At 41.8% G+C, this 24,587-nt stretch overlaps 1 protein-coding gene across 17 annotated transcripts in view; it reads right to left on the bottom strand.

Annotated features, from left to right (window-relative positions):
- itpr1b (inositol 1,4,5-trisphosphate receptor, type 1b) overlaps window positions 1-24,587 on the bottom strand; it is a 118,822-nt gene that overhangs the window by 81,001 nt on the left and 13,234 nt on the right. For 13 of the 17 annotated variants that reach the window (XM_061688973.1, XM_061688975.1, XM_061688980.1 and 10 more), the window contains exons 3-13: window positions 22,467-22,537; window positions 16,427-16,542; window positions 13,715-13,801; window positions 13,096-13,254; window positions 11,402-11,500; window positions 8,611-8,694; window positions 8,386-8,532; window positions 8,150-8,254; window positions 7,935-7,979; window positions 7,823-7,852; window positions 6,723-6,877 (exon numbers count right to left, since the gene is read on the bottom strand). In XM_061688973.1, the coding sequence (XP_061544957.1) occupies window positions 6,723-6,877; window positions 7,823-7,852; window positions 7,935-7,979; window positions 8,150-8,254; window positions 8,386-8,532; window positions 8,611-8,694; window positions 11,402-11,500; window positions 13,096-13,254; window positions 13,715-13,801; window positions 16,427-16,542; window positions 22,467-22,537 (1,098 nt within the window). The remainder of the gene's footprint in view (window positions 1-6,722; window positions 6,878-7,822; window positions 7,853-7,934; window positions 7,980-8,149; window positions 8,255-8,385; window positions 8,533-8,610; window positions 8,695-11,401; window positions 11,501-13,095; window positions 13,255-13,714; window positions 13,802-16,426; window positions 16,543-22,466; window positions 22,538-24,587) is intronic. The other 4 variants (XM_061688974.1, XM_061688990.1, XM_061688991.1 and 1 more) reach the window with 2 other exon arrangements.

Raw genomic sequence — 24,587 nt, 5'->3', positions numbered from 1 at the left:
TTGTAAGCATGCAGAGGTCAACAAGCAACACACAAGCAGTGGCATAATATGCCCACGTGATTAATTCTGAGTGGTTGAATATTGCGCTGTCGTTGTGAAGTGTTCCCCTCTGGTCATGCTTCCTGTTTGGAACACAGGGACTTTCCCTCCATTGCATTGAGTTGTGTCACCAAGTCCAGAAAAGAAAAGAAAAACGTTCACACAGACAAACTGAGCAAGCGTAAATTTATAGCTATTTATCTCCAGATTAAATAGCGTTAATATACCTGCCAAGGTTTACTTATCAAAGTTTCTACAGAAGCCCCCCAAATCCAATCTATAATAATTAGATTATACTTTATGATATTTTGTGATCAACATGATGGATATTTCCCTTATACAGAGTTCTTGTTTGATGTCCGCCCTGCATCTGAGACGCACAAAAATGAGCAGGGACGCATAAAGCATGGTGAATCTGCGTCCACAGATGCATAGCATTGCTTACCCACATTTGTGTGTGAGTTTCTGAAGTACTTCAGCTAATCATTGTCCACTAAAAGTACGAGTCATGTATTGCTGCTAGCCAATAGCCAATCAGAGGCAGAGGAGCACGGGCTTTCATTCCATAAATACAATGGAGACTTTTTTCTGGACTCAATAAATTATCATTGTTTTGGTAACACCCGGCGTGCCACTCACGAAGGTTACATACAAGTAGCTGGTAGTAGGATACAGGTAGCACATGTATAAAATTTAGGAGAAACCTTGTATCAGTCTCGTAATCTGAAGGTTGCTCCAGGAATTAGATAAGAGTTCTCGATAACCAGAGGTCTTTTGTCGAACCCAAACACACACAAATGATACAGTCCGGTCCGCTCGGGGAACAGGTGGATTTGGCGGAAAAGGAGGAGAGAAAAAAAAGAAAAAAAAAAAAAGAATAGCAGGGGAAAAAAAGTTCCCATGCAGGGCGGCCGGAACCCGTGTTACGCTGTTCGCAAGACGTTCAAGGCCTCTTTATACTCCCCCGGTCGCGCGGCCGCAAACGCCCACATTGCATCACGTGACCGACGAATTGCCCCGCGTGGCCCGTTTGCGTAGCCTGACGCGCACACGTAAAAAATAGTTGCTGCGCGTCAAAAGCCGCGGAGATCATCTCTCATGATTGGTCCGTTTTCGTCACATGCTGTGATGACGTACTCAGCGTGCCCCTTGGTTCAACATACCATCTACGCCGGTGCCTTCTCGATCGATTTTGCAGCATAATTAAACGTATCATCTGGTCATCTAGGTCCATTTGTTCTAACAGACACTGTTTGTTTGTTCCTCGTTACTGAAAAGAAAGTAAAAAACCGGCTACCGGAAATGGCCAAAGAAATGCAGCGCCACCCCCGACTTGGAGGTGAACTGCAGTACATTTTCAAAACTGCGCATGTGGGTTGCGCTCGAATATAAAGGCAAACTACGCGTGGGACAGCCGCAGTGACGTCAGCACGGTCGCTGTCCGCGCGTGTATAAAGAAGCCTTCAAAGCGGACGTGCGCTGCCTGTTTCCTTCCCAACGGAGTTTGCACAGGCACCCAAAAGGGTAGCTCGGAGCACTGGTAGGATGGCCTACGGCGGGGAAGGGTCCGACGTGTCCTCGCCACCTTGTGGTGCGAGGTGGGCCTTCCTGACTTAGCCAGTCTTCGGCAAGTTGGTCGAACCTCAACAAAGGGGGCCGAGCCAAAGAGCTGTGGTCCCCCCCACCATACACAAGGATGTTGGCGTGAGTGACCTTTGGATCAACATGGTTCCACTATATCGATTCAATAACACCAGAGCTGTTGCAATGCTCTTACTCACAATGTCCCCCTTCCACATACTCAAAAACAGTCTGGCATCCATTCCAATCGCTGACTAATTACAAGCGACGATCCCCCCAAGCTGAGAACAATAGCACACTAGCCAACGACTTGAATACCTTCTATTGCAGATTTGAAAAGGACAGTTTAACTCCACACACCCACCCGGCCGCACCCGCGACCACAACCACACCTCTGACTTCTGCGTTAACCATCCATGAACAGGATGTGAGACGCATCTTCAAACAACAGAAGATTAACAAAGCGACAGGACCGGACCATGTGTCCCCATCCTGCCTCAAAGTCTGCGCGGACCAGCTCGCTCCAGTCTTCACTCAGATCTTTAACAGATCTTTGGAAATGTGCGAAGTTCCATCCTGTTTCAAACGCTCCACCATCATTCCAGTCCCCAAGAAACCTGCAATCTCTGGTCTGAATGACTACAGGCCTGTTGCTTTGACATCTGTGGTCATGAAAAGTCCTTTGAACGTCTCGTGCTGGACCACCTCAAGAGTGTCACAGGTCCCCTGCTGGACCCCCTGCAGTTTGCCTACCAAGCGAACAGGTCTGCGGATGATGCAGTCAACATGGGACTGCACTTCATCCTAGAACACCTCGACAGTGCAGGGACCTACGCGAGGATCCTGTTCGTGGACTTCAGCTCAGCGTTCAACACCATCATCCCTGAACTCCTTTCAACCAAGCTTCTCCAGCTCAGCGTCTCACCTGCCATCTGCCAGTGGATTTACAGCTTTCTGACGCGCAGGACACAGCAGGTCAGGCTGGGGGAGGCCACCTCATCCACACGCAGCATCAGCACTGGGGCGCCCCAAGGTTGTGTCCTCTCTCCGCTGCTCTTCTCTCTCTACACGAACGACTGCACCTCAGCGAACCCGACTGTCAAGCTCCTGAAGTTTGCAGATGACACCACTGTCATCGGCCTCATCAAGGACGGTGACGAGTCTGCATATCGAGAGGAAGCGGAGCGGCTGGAGCTGTGGTGCGGCCGACACAACCTGGAGCTGAACACGCTCAAGACGGTAGAGATGATCGTGGACTTCAGGAGGCATCCTTCGCCACAGCTGCCCCTCACGTTGTCCAGCTGCCTTGTGTCAACCGTCGAGACCTTCAAGTTCCTGGGAATTACAATCTCTCAGGACCTGAAGTGGGCGAACAACATCAACTCCGTCCTCAAAAAGGCCCAGCAGAGGATGTACTTCCTGCGGCTTCTGAGAAAGCACGGCCTGCCATCGGAGCTGCTGAGACAGTTCTACATAGCGGTCATCGAATCAGTCCTGTGTTCTTCCATCACAGTCTGGTTTGGTGCTGCTACAAAAAAGGACAAACTCCGACTGCAACGGACAATCAAAACTGCTGAAAGGATTGTCGGTACCCCCCTACCCACCATTGAGGACTTGCACGCTGCCAGAACTAAGACAAGGGCGTGCAAAATCCTCTCGGACTGTCTGCACCCCGGTCACCGGCTCTTCCAGCTCCTTCCCTCAGGTAGGCGCTACCGATCAACGCAAACTAGAACTAGTAGACATTCCAACAGCTTCTTCCCTCTTGCGATCAACTTCTTAAACACCTAACCTATAATTCCATTACAACAAGCTGGCAATTTTTTGACTTGAGTTCGTTGTCACATTTCTGTGGGGCCAATTATGTATTACTCGTGCACTCACTGTAGTTGTCTCGCCATGCTGCACTATTTGCATATACTGCCCACTCATGCCAGAGTAGCATCTGCTCCATTTGCACACTGATTGAGGAGTATCTGTAACATTTGCACAACCGACATTGTCCCAGATGATCGCACTACTCGTCACTTTAAACCGCATACACTCCTTGAAGTCTCACCGCCCTTTGCACAATGGTCATTGCACCGGACTATTGCAATATTAGTCGTTCGAACTGCTCTAAGTGCTAGAGGACGCTGCATCTTTTTGCACAATTGTTTTTTGTCAATGTCTTGATGTCCCCAAAGTGTTCTGTAAATTGACTGTCTGTTGTACTAGAGCGGCTCCAACTACCGGAGACAAATTCCTTGTGTGTTTTGGACATACTTGGCAAATAAAGATGATTATGATTCTGATTCTGATACTGTATATGCGAGTCATCATTTTCTTCAATAAACACTACCAAAAGTCAGGACAGAAACAGACTCTCCAATATGTACTATCTTGGACAGTGCCTCGGGATTGTGACAGCAGAATGCAGGCTCAACATCAGAAAGACTGCTTCATCCTCTCGATCTCACTTCTCTCATTGATTGGTGAGTAAACAATTTTGCCTAAAATGTATCAATCAAAAAGAGTCAATTAAGGAAACAAGTTACCAATCAACCTACCACGCCTGTTTTTGAGATGTGGGAGGAAACCAGAGTCCCCGGAGAAAACCCACCCAGGCACAGGGAGATCATGCAAACTCCACACAGGCGAGGCCAGGATTTGAACCCCGGTCCCCATAACTGTAAGGCAGATGTGCTAACCAATCGTCCACCGTGCCGGCTAAAAGAAACGAAATAATTAAAATATTACTAAAACATTTAAATTAAACCAAATTATAAAAATAAAAAAACATTATAAAATTTTGTTTATATTCTCTCAAATTATATTCTCACTTGACTCCTAATTAGGTGAATGTGGTTGTAGAAATTTTCACATGTTGACACTTAGTCTGGATATGTATTGCCTCATTTGTTTTATTTTTTGCTGAGGGGTACACTGTTTAATCAGCATCAATATTACTGATATTGGTATGCAGAAATACTCCAAGTTTATGTATAAGAGTGATCAATTATCTTTACCCGAGGATACCTTTTTTTTCCTCGTGATATTGGACTTGTTTTCTTTCAACTGTGCATTTTTTCTCTTGTCTGTCCCTCAACACAAGTTACATGACTACTACTATACCTGCAACTAACTAGCACTTGTACTTCTAATCATAACAGTAAAGCTACTTCTAATAATAGCAATAACAATAGCATCTGCATGTAAAGCAATTATTACCAGTCCGATGAAAAAAACTCCCAAACAATTTGGTCCACGTCTTGGCAACCTTGACATAATTTGCCCCTCGGTGAGAAATAACTGGGGAACCCTGATATAGACCTTAATCACCAATCTCAAGGGACTTCACAGGCCTGCAGTTCACTGAGATCAACGACATCCCATGTTCTACAGCCCCCAACCAGGCAGGGAAAAACTCCAGGAAACCCATTTGGGCAAAAATAAAAAAACCTTGAGAATGGATCACAGATGGAGGGATCCCCCTTCCAGGGTGGCCATGCTGTAGTGGGCAACATGATATGCTGTTCACTGGATGCATGGATGCTTAAAAAAAAATTAATTTGCAAGAAATAATGTATCATTGTTCCTCTATTTATGTCAGTGAGGCATATTGACAGACAGAACAAATAAATGTTCTTCTATTAGATGGCAGGAAGTACATGCAGTAATTATTCTGTATCTACTTATTGTGACAGTTTTGTTTGTTGGTCTGCCATGAGATTTTCCAATTGTAAAATATGTGCCTTCGCTCCATAAAGGTTGGAAATCACTGAATTAGAGCGAGGATCGATTGTCGGTGGAGTGGCAGTCATCCTTCGCTATATAGCGATTCACTTTCTGTGGCTTCATGGCATCGTAATTTCTTTTTAATCCTATTTATATAGAGGGGGGAACAGTGGACGACTGGTTAACACATCTGCCTCACAGTTCTGAAATCCGGCCTCCCCTGTGCGGAGGTGGTATGTACTCCCTGTGCCTGCGTGGATTTCCTCCCAAATCCCTAAAACATGCATAGTAGGTTAATTGAAGACACTAAATTGCCCGTAGTGAATGTGAGTGTGAATGGTTGTTTGCTTATATATGCCCTGCAATTCGCTGGCGACCAGTTCAAGGTCAGGATTTACACTGCCTCTCGCCCACACAGAGGATCATCAGTTGGGATCATTTCACACTTAATAAAAGACGCCAAAGTGCAATGATTCCATTGCAAAGCACAACTGGCATAAATTACACAACTGCATGTCTACGGTAAAGTAAACATCATTAACTAATTTAGAACAAATTGTAATCCCTCCACCTGTGGTCAAGGATAAACCACAGCCGCCAGTGTACCTTCCATCGCTTTAGTGAACAAAGATACGAAAATAACAAAAGCACACATTCACATAAGAACTGTCGTTTGCTGAAACAGATGCTAAGTCACTCAACACAGAGTGGCTAATAGTTTACCCAGTTAACAGCGCGACAACTCTACACTCTCATTCACTGACTCTGATGTCCCTCAACAGGCCAGGCCCCACCTTTTGAAGTCATACGCTTTCTGTCGCCGATAGGCACAGATACGAGCGTACCATATTTTCACAACCATAAGGCGCATTTAAAAGTCTTAAATTTTCTCCAAAATGGACGGGGCGCCTTATAATGCGGCGCGCCTTATGTGTGCACCGAGTTCCAAAATCTGTAAATGTTGTTGTGTGACTTTGATGAGTCGGCCGCCGTGCCGCCGTTTGGTGACTACTTTGCAGATTTTATTTCTATCACGGGGGTGGTCTGGAACATAACCCCCTCGATAAATGAGAGCTTACAGTATTGGTATGTGTATGGCCATTTTTATTTGTCGGTCATCTTGAGTACTCCACGCAAAATAAGAGCAATAAGAACGCACATGCTGATTTTTTCCACAACATGTGTGGGGTCTCTCATATTTGAAAAATCAGTTAGTATATTAAAAATCAGAATGTGTGCACCTTGTTTTAGTCACCTTGACCTTTGACTGCCAACCTTTAATTCATGTTCTATGACTGCATGCGAATTTCTATATATTTAGAAGTATGGCAGTGAAGCAGTGGATTTATAAAGTAGTACACGTTTCTAATGTGTTTAATTTGTACCTGGGCACCATCGAGTCTCCACCTCTCAAAGTGGTGGGGTCTAATTCAAAGATGGAGGAGATGTCCATGCCATCTGGGACCGGGACAAGAGTGTACATGATTTTCTCTTGGGGGGCCCGTAGACGGCCACGTAAAGCTTCATTATCTGCATCCAGCTGCGTAAAGAAAATGTACAATGTATAGGATATAGGATAGTAAAGGTCTGCCCACTAGTGGTGGTTTGGAGAATTATTCAGCAGTAAATTTATTTGTTTCAACTCGTATGTATGTATGTGTGTGTGTGTGTGTGTGTATGTGTGTGTATATATATATATATATATATATATATATATATATTGTATATATATATATATATATATAAAATATATATATGCATTTGTTTCACAAGAGTATGCGATAAAATGTATTGCTTGATTTTTGATTATTACAAAAAGACAATGTTGTGCTATTCCCATTCACATGTACCCAAAACTGTACTACACTAAGTAGAAGCTCACCATTTTGGATATCTGACATGTTTTTAAAACAATAAATCATTAGAATCACGGGCAATATCTTGGGTCATTCCAAGATTATTTGATGTATTTAATAGGGGTGGGACTTGATTAAAAAAAATATCAAATTAATTAGAGGCTTTGTAATTAATGAATCTTGATTAATCACATTTTAATCATGTAACAATATTTGTCCTAAAAAGCAACATGGTTTAATTTAAATGGATTTTAGTGGACAACTGAAATTATTGACAATTATTTTAAACTGTGGAAAAATGCATTTTATTGCATTTCATAACAAAACAGAAGAAAAACTAAAATCAAAATGACCTAAAGTTAATGTGCACTAGCATGTGCATCACTGTAATTGGTGCACCAGGAAATCGTGCGCTGACAAAGGTTCCGTGTTGGAACCTTTGTCAGTTTAGTGGAACACAAAATGCGATTAAATGCGTTAATATTTAAAATTAATTAATTTATTGCAATTAATGCATTAAAGTCTACCCCTAGTATTTAAGAAAACCAACTTTCCAATTCTGACCTTTTCTTTTACACACAGTATAACTTTGAGACTTATTTTAGTTGAATCATTTTTATATATGGTACCTGGAAATTAAAGGGTGTGAAGTCCACCACCTAGAGCAGAAAGCAAAGACCCACCATATATGAACACCAATAGTGGAAGTCCAATCAGCACTCAGTGATCAAACGGACTTACTGCGGATCGCTGCTCAACACTCTCTTCCTCAAAATCAGGGTTCACCTGTCAAACAGACCACACAGCAATTAACTAATGATGACTATTCAGCATGACATTTACCTCCATATCTATGCCAGTTTATGAATAAATTGAACAAAAAAATGCTCATACACAGCAACCAATTAGGGCAGTATAGAATTAGGACAATAAGAGCTAAAGGTGAAAACACACACCTCACCCACCTCTGCAGCCAAGTAGCAACCAGTTGCCAAATGTTTAAACCTGAACAGGCTGTTCCAGTAGCCTGCACCTCCGCGACATGGGTCATGATGGACCACCTGCCAAGGTAAAATTGAAAAAAAATTGTACGACTTTTTCTTTTGCTATCTTTAAAGCAAAGTAAACCAGTGTAAACAATGCTTTTCACTCTTCAGGATTAGGCTACATGCAAGAAAAAGAACATACAAACCTCTACTTCCCATAGTGCCTTGCTGCTGGTGGCGGATGTGGCAGATTGGCGGCCTGTTGTTCTCAGGAACACATATTGCTTCTTTCTGTGGTCATCACACGTGAGGAACTTTTCCTGCTCTGCATGGAACAACCGAACAACATCTCCCTGCCATTGCAAATACATTTTAGAGGCAAGTGCTCTCTGTAATGTATCTCACAAAAAAAGTAATAGCAATGTACCAACCCCTTTGAGGATTGTTTCCTTGTTGTCACTCCATTTCATGAATAAAACAACTTTCCAACTTGTGTTGCAATTTACAGAATTAACCTAGACAAAAGATATAAAATGAAACATCATAGGCCACCTATTCATTATGCAATTTGTTAAGCTTAAAGATTAAGCAGTTTATATGAATATAATGATAATTCTACTTCCTCCGTGCTGACCGCCGGAAGGCGGTCTTGAAAGCACTGAATATTCCTCTCACACATGCAATGTTCAAGTATGCATGCGAAAAATGTCTTGTGTGACCCCCGGTGACTGGAAACGGGTATAAGTTCCGGTGTCGCACGGGGCTCAGGTCCTCCTTTTTCCTTTTTTCCGTAATAGGTCGTGACGTAACTGTTGCACCCAGGCTGCTCGACTCTGACTGGTTTTGTTTGCCCCGCTGCCGCTGGTGTGATCTTATATATGAACACTAGGGCGCCAGCGCACTGTGCCTACGTGGCGGCCATGTTTGCGGAGGTTGCCGTTCCCACGGAAGGCAATGCATGGACGCTGAAAATAAATCAGAATCTTTTGCGTATGCTACCAATATGCAATGTTTGTAAATACAGAGTGGAAGACACAATGGATACCTGTGGGTGTGAATGTCACCGCACATCATGCTGGATGGCTATTGAGTGTCCAGTTGGCCTAGTATTAGCGTTTAGGCTGCCCGACCCTGCCTTGCTTGTTTGTTCCATCTCTACGTGGTTTGGGTGGCGTTTGTTCACTTTTCCTCAGCTTTTTGACATATACTGCTGTCTGTTCGGTGGGGTTCATTAGCTGTTGTTCATGGCCTTCCCTGGTGAGGGCGACGTTGACGTGCCCTCTCCCAGACTGTGGCGTTGCGTTTCACATAGGGACGCAGAGTAGCTATTTACTGACAGTCCTGTTAGCCTAGCGTTGGCACTCAAGCTGTTCGACTCCGCCATATTTTGTCTATCCCATCTTTATCGGCTTTATATGGTGTTCGTGCACCTTTCCCCATCTTGCTGACTGTTATTGTCTGTTTGGTGGACTTATGTGTTATGGATTCAAGGCCTTTGATGGCATGGGCGACCTTCGCATGCCCTCTTCAAGCCTACGGCGTTGCGGCTTTTCATAGTGAGCTGCAGGTAGTCTAGTTACCGCAGGTGCCGCGGAGTGGTTGGTTGCTCTCTGTCGTGTTGACCTGGCCTTGGCTGCTTTGGCTCCTGACCTACTCGTCTCTGACTCATCTTCATTAGTTCTTCTTCTGCTGGGCTTCCCCGGTTTATTGGCATCAGGTGTCTGTTCGGTTGGTTAATTTATGCGTTGATTTGTGGCCTGTGCTGGTGATGGGAGTGTTTGCATCCCCTCTCCCAGCTTACAGCGTTGCAGCGTTGCTAAGTGAGCTGCTGGTGCTACATGTCTTGCTTATGTTGTGTAGGTGGCGCCTGCGCCCATTTCCTCCAGTTTACGCAGGCTTATTGGTTCCCACATCAGTTTTTAGCATCGGCCTCTCATGCTACGCAACTTGCTGGCACTGATTGTCTGTTTGATTTCCTAATTTATACATTTATTTGTGGCCTTTGCTGGTGATGGGAGTGTTTGCATCCCCTCTCCCAGCCTATGGTGTTACGGGTTTGGAAAGTGAGTCACTGGTGCTGCGCGTCTCTTGTTTGTTGAGTCGGTGGTGTCCGCGCCGCCTTCCCTCAGCTTGTGACTTTTTTGGTCACTCGAGCACTATTGGTCTTGTTTTGGGCATAAGCTGCTGCTGGCGCACTTCCCACCTCTGCTAGCACTGTGCAACTCTGCTGTGTAGGCGACATGCGCGCACCCTTCCCTCAGCTTATTGCGTACGGGGTCCTGTTTGGCCATTCACAATGGAAGACTTTCAATGTTGTGTTGCCTGTGGTGCTGTCCTTGATGCCGTGGCCTCTGCCCAGGATGCCTCGCTCCTGACTTCCTTGGCGAGAGTTTTTCTGGAGATCCGTGCACGTATGGTGGTTGCATGCCTCCCTCTGGGCGCCTGCCTTCTTTTCAGCCGAGACGATCGAGACGCCGTGGTGAGCCTGCCAACGCGTGGGGCGCCTCTCAGACAGCGAGGACTGGGCAACAGCCCACCTCTGAGGTGGTGTGTCTACATGCAATGTTGATTGGGAGGAGGTCCCTCTTGCAGGACCATCACAATACTGCTTCCGCAGTTGTGACAGTCCGCCAGCCCATGCCAGTGTTTGGTCAGAATGCCGATGCCATCTCTCGAGCAGCTTCAGCATATCGATTCGAGGTCGGCTTGTTTATTGTCAACTTGGAGCTCGTCCAGCGGGGCGGTGGATAGCTCAGTGCAGGCTACCTTGCGCAGCCCCTTGGAGAGTCCCACAGCGGACTCGGTCGGCTCCTGGGAGCGCCTTCTTCAGGCACTGGAAGCTCTCTCCTACCTTTTCTGTCTCCCGGTCACAGGACTATTTGAAGAGGCTAAATGCTTGCTGGGGAGATGCTGTGGCTCTCTCCCAGCTGTCAGTGGACGACCAGGTTATCACAGCCATGCATCATGCTGCTGGGCCTGGACTGGATCGGATGCCATACATTTACTCCAACTGCGCATGTGCGGAGGGAATATTCAGTGCTTTCAGCAACATCTCCTGTCGGTCATTCGGGATTCATAGAACCGTAGTTATATAACTTTCGTTTTCAAGGCTGTAATTTTCCATCCCTGGCACATTATACTTAACCATTTTAGAAAATGTACATACAGTAATATGAATGAATATACATTCTAAGCAATATTTGAATCACAATCCAATCACACCTCATTGCATCCTGGGTTGTCGACTAGCTGGTGACTGCTGGCATGTAGAGGCTGTCCAGCATTCACAGGGTTAAGGACAACTTTATCTCCAATCACCACCTTCGGGAGGGGAGAAGGGAAATTACACACAAAATTAACCCACATATTCACAATCTTAATATTTTACAGCTGTTTATCTCCACGTTGTTGTTGTTTCTCCTACTGTATTACAGTACATAAAATTAGCCATTTTTTGCAGCATCAACAGCTCAAGAGTACCTGTACTGTTTTGCCATGTGCATTACCACTGCTCTTTGCGCGGACACATAGGTAAGAGAGTTTTTTATTCAGTCAAGTCTTTTTGTTTAAAAAATATTTTAGTACGTCTTCCCTCACAATATATAAAACATTTTAACAGATATTAGCTTGCTAGGTAGCTATTGAAAACGGGTAAATGATTTCACAATGGGCGGCACGGTGGGCGACTGGTTAGAGCGTCAGCCTCACAGTTCTGAGGTGCGGAGTTCAATCCCCGTCCCCGCCTGTGTGGAGTTTGCATGTTCTCCCCGTGCCTGCGTGGGTTTTCTCCGGGCACTCCGGTTTCCTCCCACATCCCAAAAACATGCATTAATTGGAGACTCTAAATTGCCCGTAGGCATGACTGTGAGTGCGAATGGTTGTTTGTTTGTATGTGCCCTGCGATTGGCTGGCAACCAGTTCAGGGTGTATCCCGCCTCCTGGCCAATGACAGCTGGGATAGGCTCCAGCACTCCCGCGACCCTAGTGAGAAGAAGCGGCTCAGAAAATGGATGGATGGATGGATTTCACAATGAACACTAGAGGGAGCTCTGGCCCGTATGAACTGTATGTATGGCTATTCTGCACAGTTCTGTTCTCTGCAATGGCACAGTTGTGACTGTTTACAGCAGTGATTCTGTGTATTTTTAACTTATTGAGAAACATTTGAAAGTACCAATTTGTACATCTAAGCACCAAAATATTCACAAGCCATCCACATTCATTTCATTTCATTGTTGTTCACATTTTGAAAATGATTATGAAAAGTCATTCTGATATACCAATAACTGAGTATAGAACATCTTATTCATCAATCCCTATGTTAAATTTCTACGGCTTATCCCATTCCGGGAACCGTTTGAATTGAAGTCTATCCCTGCTGACTTTGGACGAGAGGCAGTGTAAACCCTGGATTAAATTTCCAGTCTTTAGTGGACCTCACAGTGAGGAAGAAAAACGAGTACCCGGAGAAAACCCAGAGAAGTACAAGGAGAACGTACATGCTGTCATTTTTTACTAACTTTACGCGACCCACCAGAGAATCACTGGCTTAGAACATTCTAATATAGTCACATACCAGCCTGCACAGAGCAAGTATAAAATAGTATTTGTAATTTTTGAAACACAAAAATAAACAAAATGTATTTAATACCTCATACCACAACCTTTTTTTCAGTTCTTTGGCGTGCACTTCATTTTTTTCCTTTTCCAGCTAAAAGATACCCATTCACCAAAAAAAAAAAAAAAAAGAAAAAAGAAAAAAAAAAAACCTGAGTACATACCATAAGAATGGGAAATACTGGCATTCATTATGTTTTTACATACATTAAATAAGCCATCCTTTCTCTTAGAATTGAAGTGGACATTTCCACCATCAGAGAATGATTTGACTATGGCCCACACCCCAGTCTACCCACACTGTCTCCCAGGGACCGCAATTTGTAGAAAGGCTGGATGTAGAACCATGACCCCTCATTTCCTGCAGAGTCCAGTGTCACCCTCATGGCATTCTTTTCCAGGAGTGCAGGTAGACGCTTGTTCACTGTCAGGTACTTATTGCTCTTCAAATGCAGCAGCTTCAGGGGGAAAAAAGAATAGCCTGTTGTCACAAATTACTGTAAATAGCTACAATACATTACCATCAATGGCAGAGACCGAAACATAAAGACAAGTTGGAGCATGAAAGTAAATGTCTCACAGCCAGATAAAACAGGATTCAGTAATTTAGTGAGAATAAGCATCTCCATTATTGCCTCATATTTATTTATTCTCTGAATTTCACAAGTGACTTCTATCGAAAGATGCTTCCCATGACCAGTGCTACAGCGTGGATCAATTTCCCTTTCAATTTTCATTCAGAATGATAAATGTTGTGTGAAACAACATAGCTGATATCACATTTAACAAACTAAGGCATCACAACAGCAGATGAGGTGTGCAATTAACGTTTTGTGTTTTTAAAAATTATGAAAGAGGTTGAACTATCACTATGGTGCTCATTACTTTGTACATTATCTCTCAGGTTGTGGAATGTACCTGAATGACATTGCCATATTGGATGACCGATCCAAGCAACTTGCGATTCTCAGACTCGTTCTGCTTCTTTTCCAAGTCGGCCGCATGCTACAACAAAGAGAAATATGAAAAATTACACCCAAAATCAAGAAAATGGAGAGTAAAAATAAAATACCTTATAGCAGTGGTTCCCAACTAGAATGCCAAGGCACACTAACGTGCTGTGAGAGATTATCAGGGGTGCCGTAGGAAACAATTAGATTTCGGTTCATTTGTCCCAAAATTATACATCATGTATCTGATTTTACTGAGTAATAATTAGTTAGAATTAATAATAAAATAAAACTATAAAGTGATTTTAATATTACTTTTGGAATACGGAAAACATGTTCACATTACATAAGCCAAACTTGCCTAAATAGTGAGAGTCTGCACCATATATAAATTATATTGGGGGTATGCAGTCAAGATGGAGGTTATACACATATGTTTAAGGGACTGATTGACTTCTCGTTAAGTCTGCAGTAAAGAATCAACAGAATTTGGGTATTTATACTACACTCCATAAAACTTCCTTAGTTTTACTAACAGTGTGCTGAGTCTATTATCATCAAACCACATGCTCCATGCATCACAAACTGGTGAAACTCACTTATACTCACTGAAGAGATTCTAGAATTGAATAGAATTGTGAGAGTTGAAGAAAAAGGGGTACTATTAAGTTTGTTCTGTTCTGTAAATAAATACATTGAAATGGAAAATCTGAAATTAAAACAATAAGGCTGAATTTTGTTTGCAACAGTCACACATGGGTAATATTTTAACACTATTCAATTTAGCCAATGTAAAACATAAGGTTTTAATTGGTGTACTGTTTAGCATTGCACTTGTGTAGCGCTGCATTAGGTGAAACAGTAAAACTGTTCTAATATTTTGATAACCTTAAATCGCTACATACAACCCCAATTCCAATGAAGTTGGGACATTGTGTTAAACATAAATTTAAAAAAATACAATGATTTGCAAATCATGTTCAACCTATATTTAATTGAATACACGACAGAGACAAGATATTTAATGTTCAAACTACTAAACTTTATTGTTTTTAGCAAACAATCATTGACTTTTTTATGGCTGCAACACGTTCCAAAGAAACTGGGACAGGTGGCAAAAAAGACTGAGAAAGTTGAGGAACGTTCATCAAACACCTGTTTGGAACATCTCACAGGTGAACAGGCTAATTGGCAACAGGTGGGTCCCATGATTGGGTATAAAAGGAGCTTCCCTGAATTGCTCAGTCATTCACAAGCAAAGATGGGGTGAGGTTCACCTCTTTGTGAACAAGTGCGTGAGAAAATAGTCGAACAGTTTAAGGACAATGTTCCTCAACGTACAATTGCAAGGAATTTAGGGATTTCATCATCTACAGTCCATAATATCATCAAAAGGGTCAGAGAATCTGGAGAAATCACTGCATGTAAGCGGCAAGGCCGAAAACCAACATTGAATGCCCGTGACCTTCGATCCCTCAGGCGACACTGCATCAAAAACCAACATTAATGTGTAAAGGATATCACCACATGGGCTCAGGAACTCTTCAGAAAACCAATTTCAGTAAATACAGTTCGGCGCTACATCCGCAAGTGTAACGCCGCCAGCTTCTCTTCTCTGAGCTGATCTAAGATGGACTGATCCAAAGTGGAAAAGTGTTCTGTGGTCCGACGAGTCCACATTTCAAATTGTTTTTGGAAATTGTGGACATCGTGTCCTCCGGGCCAGAGAGGAAAATAACCTTCCGGACTGTTATGGACAAAGTTTAAAAGCCAGCATCTGTGATGGTATGGGGCTGTGTTAGTGCCTATGGCATGGCTAACTGTCACATCTGTGAAGGCACCATAAATGCTGAAAGGTACATACAGGTTTTGGAGAATCATATGCTGCCATCCAAGCAAAGTATTTTTTATGGACGCCCCTGTTTATTTCAGCAAGACAATGCCAAACCACATTCTGCACGTGTTACAACAGCGTGGGTTCGTAGTAAAAGACTGCGGGTACTAGACTGGCCTACTAGACTGGCCAGCCTGCAGTCTAGACCATTGAAATTGTCTGGCGCATTGTGAAGCGTAAAATACGACAACGGAGACCCCGGACTGTTGACCAGCTGAAGCTGTACATCAAGCAAGAATGGGAAATAATTCCATCTACAAAGCTTCAACAATTAGTGTCCTCAGTTTCCAAACTTTTATTGAATGTTAAAAGAAAAGGTGATGTAACACAGTGGTAAACATGACCCTGTCCCAGCTTTTTTGGAACGTGTAGCAGCCATAAAATTCTAACTTAATGATTATTTGCTAAAAACAATAAGGTTTATCAGTTTGAACATTAAATATCTTGTCTTTTTAGTGTATTCAATTAAATATAGGTTGAACATGATTTGCAAATCATTGTATTCTGTTTTTATTTATGTTTAACACAACGTCCCAGCTTTATTGGAATTGGGGTTGCACATGAGAGGGGAATTTTTCACTGAAAAAACAATCGGGCAGGATGAAGACACAATGTTGATCCAGCTCATGTATTGGATCTTATTTTGATTTGCAGCTCTATCTCATGCATAATGAATTGTGTATAAGTACATTTCTCATGCAGGTCAAAGACAGCGAAATGACACTAGTTGTTCAACCAAGAGTGGTCACCGTGGCAGATACAGTATAAGGTGAGGAGAGACCTTACATGGAGTTTGTTGAGGAGAACAGTGTCAGTGGTGGTGTTGCCTCCAGGTTTTGCTGCCTTCCAGAATTGTTTCTGTGCTGAGTATCTGTTCATGGGACACAGTTTGAAAAGGCAATCTGGAGAGAGAGGACAAGACAAGCCAAATTGTATTAGTTTAAGTTTTTTTTCTATGCAGCTGTTTCACACCAATGCAAATTATCCTCATACAGCTTGTAATTTACCATGGACAGCTTGATTTATGAACTGACCTAATGCATTAGCTATAGAAGAAAAAGTGTCTTGCCTTTATAAAGCCTCGTCATTCTGTACAAAACAATGAAAAACAGATCCCAATGGAGAGAAGTGATAAAGTAAGACATTGACGTGAACTCAATGTGTAAAGGCCCATGAGATAACATAATTTTGTTGTGAATTGGCACTATACTGTTTAAATAACATTAACTTGACTTGACGCTCTTGCGTAATGTATCTGCTTCTGTGTACTCTACAATCTTTAGGTGGGACCCATAGTAATAGCGTTGAAGGACAAAATAGGGGTTGTTAGTTAAGAGATAACATCCATGCCCTCGACCATGGATATTTTAATTTCTTGCAATTAAAAAAATGTTTTGCAATTATTTTTTGGGATTCAATTTAATTTGTTATTATGTTTATGTACAGACACGAGAGTAACATATCAGTGGCAAATTAGTGAAAACTGTCGATAAAGTCCATAAAGGCACCTAAGACAGCCATAGGTTGCTCTAAATGAGTGATTCTCAAGTGGTGGGTTAGGACCAGAAGTGGCTCATGGACCCATAATGGGTGGGTCGCAGATAGGTAGTGAAAAATTATAGGGGGTCCTCGGTTTACGACGGTACTGACATACTATCTTTTGAGGTTGCGAAAGCACAGTGGCGTAAAACTGTGTGGTTATGCGGCACAAGAAAGCACACATAGTGTTGTTGTTTTTCATACAAATAGTTACTGTAGTTAATGACTTTACTACTGTGTTAGTGTAGATCCGGCTTATGTACATGCCTGTGAATACTCTCGTTCATCCAAGTAATTTCATTCTCTTTTTGTTAGTTTTTTTTTTTTTTTTGGTCCTGTTCGGCTGTTACGTCAACCATAAAGGAGGATCTGTATCCGTTTTATGCCGGAACATTTTTACTGTGTCCACTCTGTGAGGGGAGGACAGGAAAAGATAGGAGAGAACAAGGACAGGAGGTGAAGTATGCAAGACAAGGGTCGTGACGTGTGGTGGGAGTGGCTATGTAAATTATAAACGTCTATAGGACCAGAGTGTGAGTGAGGGGATACCCAAAAAAAAAAAGTCACATAGTCAACACTAAGTTATTTGTCACAATGAGTGAATGGCCCCCACACCTAGCAAATAAGTCCCAGGGGTGTATATCTGCAGACACATGCAAGTGACATAATTTCACATGCACAATGACCGACCGTTTGTTGACACGGCTGAAGGACAAAAAGATGCAGTTGTTCGGGAACAATCGGAGGAACAAGAGATAAGATTTATCAGTGTCACTCAACCAAATGGAGGAATGAAATGAGATGAGGTAGCACTTTCAATCTCCCACACCCCTCCCTGCCCCATTGGAGCAAAGCCCAACGCAAAACCTACTCTCTACTAGCCTAAACGCCATGTTAAGTCCGACGGACAGGGTGAAATTGTCAATATTGGAGTCAAGCCCACACCACGCCTGAAACCACCGTGCACTGAGAAGGCCTCCTCCTCCACCCATAAAGAGTCTTATCTGCGAATCTGACTGATATCTGCGGGCTCTTTTCCAGAATATGTCAGACCCCTATGGAGATCAGGCATTTTTCATCCCTGTAATTACAAGGGACAGAAAGTTGGTCGAAGAAATATGCCACAAAAAAAATAGAACTGCAAACTTAGTGAGGATAAAATGTGAATCTCTCAAACCATTGTCTCCAGTTATCTCTGCGAGACTAGCTCTTTTTAATGAGGTCACTGGGTAATAAATCAATGTTGATTAATGACATAATTAATCAACTGTGATCTGGACATTTTGTTATTAAATGAAATGTGGTTAACAGAAAGTAGCGGTAATACCATTTTAAATGAGGCAACGCCAGCAAATTTAAATTTTATGAACATGTGTCGAATCGGGAAAAAAGGCGGTGGTATTGCTATTTTTTTTATTTTTTTTTTTTCATTATTTCATCCATCCATCCATTTTCTGAGCCGCATCTCCTCACTAGGGTCGCGGGCGTGCTGGAGCCCATCCCAGCTGTCATCGGGCAGGAGGCGGGATACACCCTGAACTGGTTGCCAGCCAATCGCAGGGCACATACAAACAAACAACCATTCGCACTCACAGTCATGCCTACGGGCAATTTAGAGTCTCATGCCCCTCCCTTTGAGACCTTTCGGGGCGATTCGGTTGGGTGAGGGGACCGTCCAGGGGAGTGAGAGGAGTCTCCTTGGCTGAGTCCCCCACGAGATGGCTTGCCCCCACCCTTTAGGGGGCCGGGCCCACTCTGCTTCAATGTGCCGGCTCAGCAACTCCGTACACCAGTTGACTAAAATGTATGTGATATGATGTTCATTGACTCATAAGTTCCATAGACACGCTATAGGCTTTAATTGCTTGTGCTAGGACCACTAATAATAAAACAGGTTTTATTAAGATATCAACTCACAGGTTCTTACAGGTGTTTGGCAAAAGCAAAGCAAAGCAAATGTATTTATCTGACAAATGGCAAAAATACTATGCACATTTCAGACCAAAAGACATTAATACACGGATCCCATCTCCTTCTGGAACAGTATGAAAGATGGATATTCCAAGGGTGTTCATACTTGTCTTTGAACAGATGAACCTAGCACCTTCAGGCATCTTGAAATGGCACCCAATTATGAAACAAACTTTTGCAAATCCACTACTCTCTTTCTGACTTTTCCATGATGTTACGCAAAAGAAGCAGTGTGTTTCAGGTGTGCCTTCAAATACATCCACAAGTGGAGTACCCGGAGAGAACCCACACAGGCAAGGCCAGATTTGAACCCGGGGCCTCAGAACTGTGAGGCAGAAGTGCTAACCAGTCCTTCACCGTGCCGCCTGACTGACCTACAATTAAACAAACATGCACACACACACACACATACATACATACACACACACACACACACACACACACACACACACCCTGTTGAAATGGTCTAACCAATCAGATTTTAGATTCACCACTCTGCAGCTTCACGTAGGCTGAGTCATGTTTGTATTTTTCCCGTCCTCTGATTAGTTCAGCTAAATAGTCCTCTGATTGGTTCAGCTGAATATGTGCATGAGAACTGATCAACAGGGAGTCATTTTTGTTTGTATTTCTCAGTGGGAAGTTCCCACTGGGAGCTCTTATTTAAAGTGCATATAATATGTGAAACGCCACTATGAACTAAAACAAAGGTTTTATGCAAACATAACCTCTAAAATGGTTCAGTTAAGATTTTTTAAACTAAAATATGTAAAATTGTTTGAGACGTCACTGTTGTGTCGTGATGCCAAACAGAAAAGAGGAAACAAACTTTATTTATTTATTTTTTTCCCAGTTATTTTTAAAGTTCAGCACTTTATTAGAACACGTATAACTTTCTCTTTTTATTTACTTGCTCTTACTATGAAATGCAGCCCTACTTTTATTTGGTAAATGAGAGAACATTCAGTTGTGCTCATATATTTGATTACCAGGACAGACTTTGTAAGATGTGTGCAATTATTTATTATGCTATAATATAAGTGGCAGTAGCATAAAAATAAAAAAATAATTAAAAAAACCAATGATACTATTGTTCATCTTGAAAGTTTTTGAGAAAACATGTTCTCTCTATCGTGGCAGGCTGAAACACAAAATACGTATATTGAGAGAACGCAAGAGCAATGGATAACACAAAATATTGGACAAACAGTATAAAAGAGTAACAACTGTAATAAAAATCTCCAATATACCATAAAGCAAGAACCGCGATATAGCGGAGGATTACTGTATCTGTATTCGTGATGATAAGTTGCAGGGACTCATTTTTCCAGGGCCGACTTATTTTTTCCATGACATGTGCATCCCGGAACTCACATAGTCTCAGGTGTAAAATGATCTATGTAGCTTTGTTCATCCATCTATGCCAGCAATGTATCGTGACAGGCAGAAAAATTCAATGCTCTTCCATTAGATGGCAGAAAGTACAATAAAACTGTGTATCCCTTAATTGGGGCACTAGAACTCATCTGTTTGATAAACAGAGGTTTGCTGGTTGGATACTCACCCCCTAAGACTTTCAGTATGTTTTTGAACAAAGTGGAGCACTGAATGTCTCGGAGGGAGGTGCGAGTCAAACCAGCAAGGCTCCAATTGTAGAGCTCATGATTGTTCCTGAAGCCCAGGCAGCCTTCATCATTATCGCTGTGTGAGTGTGAAGCCACATTGTGAAAGCCTTTTTAAGTACAAAGGTGCTATACACAGTAGATGTAGCCTATTTATTTTATATGTGTGAATATATATATATATATATATATATATATATATATATATATATATTCATGTTTTTATTTATTTATTTAGTGTATAAATAGAGGCGTCAGAGCTACCAATGTCCCTATATAAAAAGTATACGTGTGTGTGTGTGTGTGTGTGCTGCCTCTAACTGCTAATAAACTAGCATTTAAGCAAGTCATTTGAAATTGTAACAGACCGCAGAGCACAATGTAAAACTCATCAATCTGCCAAAGTACTTTTTTCTACTCAGGTTACACTTTTGCTATATTTTAGCAGCACAACTGGTTCTTTTTCACAATAGTATCTGACCACAGGGCAAAGAGTAAAATCCTTTTTAATCTGCGTTTGTATTTTCTGTACTTGCGATCTTACTAAACGCTACTCACAAAAATGTAGGGATACAGAATTGGGATTTTCTGCCAAATTTGCAATTTCTGGATTAACCTATGTAAAATGCACTATAACCTTTACAGTTTAACTTAACTTGACCTTTTCTAAACTTCTGAATGCATGTGTCTAACTGTTCAGTGTTTCGGTAGTTTTTGCACAACTTGCTGTTCTCTAACAAGGAGCTGAATGGCAAAATTCACAACAGGCATTTGATTAATGAATCGACCAATACATTTCCAAGGATGCCCACTATTTTGCTTTTCTGTGACTCTTAGAGTATCTCTGTATTTCTGTTGCAACCTGCTCATGACACTGTAAGACTAAGCTCAGTAGCCACGTCCCTCTGATCTATTTCAAAGCCTCGCAAGGGTGAGGTATGTTGATCAATTATCAGATGTCATCTTGAGCTCATGATGTCTAAATGTGAACAGCATGATAAAGACTGTTTAAATATAAATTCTAATTGAACCAGGAAATTTATGGCTCAATTAATGGACCAAACACTGTTCAGCTTCTTGTTTAGAGAACGGCAAATTGTGCACAAAATGCTGAAATGTCAAATTAAGTTCACTTAAGGTTCATCCTCAAATTTCACCTGGAAGCCAAATATACTGTAACTTTTTGTGAGGAGTGTATTCAAACTGTTAACATTTTATCAACATTCATTTGAAATTGTACCATTGTAAGATTTTCCATTTTGTTGAGGACAAAGTTTAAAATGGTTCTGAAAAGGAAAGCCCGATTCGCAACAATTATTTTTTTACAAACTGTGCGTTAAAAATGTGCAACAGGTAGCAGGCTGACTTAAAATTCCCACAGGAATTTTTGTAGCTATTTTTATTGTTGTGAATGATGTCCGAAACCAGTGTTGGACCAGCGAAACAAGTGATTGAGATAAGCTATTGAATATAAACACAATTGGGGTGTTAACAGATATGACTGGGCAAATAGAATTAACCCCAAAGAATTGTTTTTACAACTCAATTAGTACTTTCACTGGCATATCCTGAGAAAGACGGTCATTGACCTTCAACTGGAAGTGGTTTGCTGTGCTATACTCTGAATCAGGCATTACCTTTGGCAAACTTCAGACTTATTAATAAGAAAGTGTTTGATAGGCTTCCCGCCTTACCTCTGAATTTCTTGGGTGGGTTGTTGAGGTCCCCTGTGTCAGGTTGAACCACGCAGCGGTCATCCACAAGCCTAAGGAAACAGTTTCCAAAGTTAAGACTTAATCAATTTAACCCTATTTAAAAATAATAATAATAATATTATGCTGCAATCTCAATTCTCAATTGCATACATATAAATCCAGCAGTAGAATTTTCTGTGCTTCCATATACTAATCGATTACTGTACTGTACTTTCCCTCAGGTTTTACTGATAAAAGAATGGTCTCCACTAGAGTGAAGTTTATTAAAAAGTACAGAACCCTGAGGGACTCAGTGTCAAAGAGCGTTAACACTAACAGTATTGATTTGAAGTTCAGGTTTATTTCGAAATCTAATCTTTACCAAAGAATGGTTGGCAAGTATTTTAACTGCATTCTTTGTTAACTGCTCATAATCCATTTGAAGAGGCCAAAGAGGTTGGCCTATGAATAATAAAATATTAATTAAGATGCAATATTTTAGGTACTACATGTCTGAGGACACAAAAAGTATCATGAGACTAGTGAATGTAACATTAAATAATGGATCAAAAGTGCAGTACTCTCTCTCGTCATCTCTAAAACACTGCCATAAATTCATGTCATTCAGTTTTGATGTTAAATTTACTGTACACAACTGTCACCAGAGATGAGTTTGATAACACTTCTGAGCTGCACATTAGACTTATATCACACTCTCATAGACAGCACTGTGTTGTAACCATTGAGACTCAGAAGTGTGTTATCATTGGTGTTTCTTAAAATAAAATTTAGGATCAGACACAATTCCTTGTAAATACTAACAAAAAATAGACCAGGAGTAATAAAACTAGACTTTACACCGATTTTATCGGGCTGATTGGTATCGGCCGATATTGAGCATTTTATGCTGATCGGGTTTAATGTCATAATTCGGTGATCCAATCAATGACGTCATTGATCGGCTCCGCAAAAGACATTTACTCCGCGTCGCCATCGTGCACAGTATATTTGAATCCAAAAGATAGTTTATTTTTAACCTTGTCGCACGTCTTTCTACGTAGTATTGGAAATATCTGATGGCCAAAAACAAACATGTCGGCGGTGTGGAACATACACATAATACATCTGAGACAGACAACACGAAAATAATCAGACTAAAAGACAAATTTGCTCTATGTCAGACTACTGCAATAAAATCTTGTATTCCGATACCACCGCATCCCGTTTTTTACGATTGTTGGGCTTTATCTTGTCAACCCAAATGCGACCAGATACACTCGTTACCGTGGCGACGACAACAAGAGTGGAGCGCGCCGACTTTGTATTATAAGGACAAAATGGGGGATAACGTGTGTTGGTGGTCACCGGTGCTCAGGACAGGAGAGGACGTTCGTTTAAGGCTTGCTTGAGGTATGTTCCCGTACTTTGAATACGATACGGCTCGCGAGCAGGCAACAAAATGTTATGTAGCCAAGCAAGCTAGTGGTACCACGAACGGTTGGACGTAAACATGGCGCCGTTCTGTCGAATCATGCAAAACAAAACAATTTCGGTGTGGGTGAAGTTATTTTAATTAAAAATAAAGTTATTTAATTACATTAAGTTAGCACCGATTATTTCTGTCATGTAATGTTGGTTTGACCGGACTGATTAGAATACACGATCTGACTAGAGCAGTGATTTCCAACCTTTATAAAGCCGAGGAACATATTTTACAATTGATCTCACAGAAAACCAACGAACAAAAATTTCACAAAAAGTGGATACATTAATTACTGTGTGTACTTCCTGCCGTCTAATAGAAGAGCATTTATCATTTGTTCTGTCTGTCACTATGCCTCACTGGCATACATAGATGAACAAAGATACATTATTTATTGTAAATATATTTTTGGAGCAATTCAGTACACAAGTATATACAATAAATGAACAGGTCATTTAAATAGACACATTCCTCCATCTTGTGATCGGATCGGTGATCGGTTATCGTTTTTTTTTCAACTTGCTGATCGGCCCCAAAATTCTCGTGTAAAGCCTACATAAAACACACTGTGACTGACTGACCAATTCAAGGTGTAGTGTGCTTTTCACCAGATGTCAGCTGGGATCCGCTCCAGCTGC

The sequence above is a fragment of the Phycodurus eques genome, chromosome 10 (assembly GCF_024500275.1).
Source record: "Phycodurus eques isolate BA_2022a chromosome 10, UOR_Pequ_1.1, whole genome shotgun sequence".
Lineage (NCBI taxonomy): Eukaryota > Metazoa > Chordata > Actinopteri > Syngnathiformes > Syngnathidae > Phycodurus > Phycodurus eques.
This window is presented reverse-complemented; position numbering and strand designations above follow the sequence as displayed.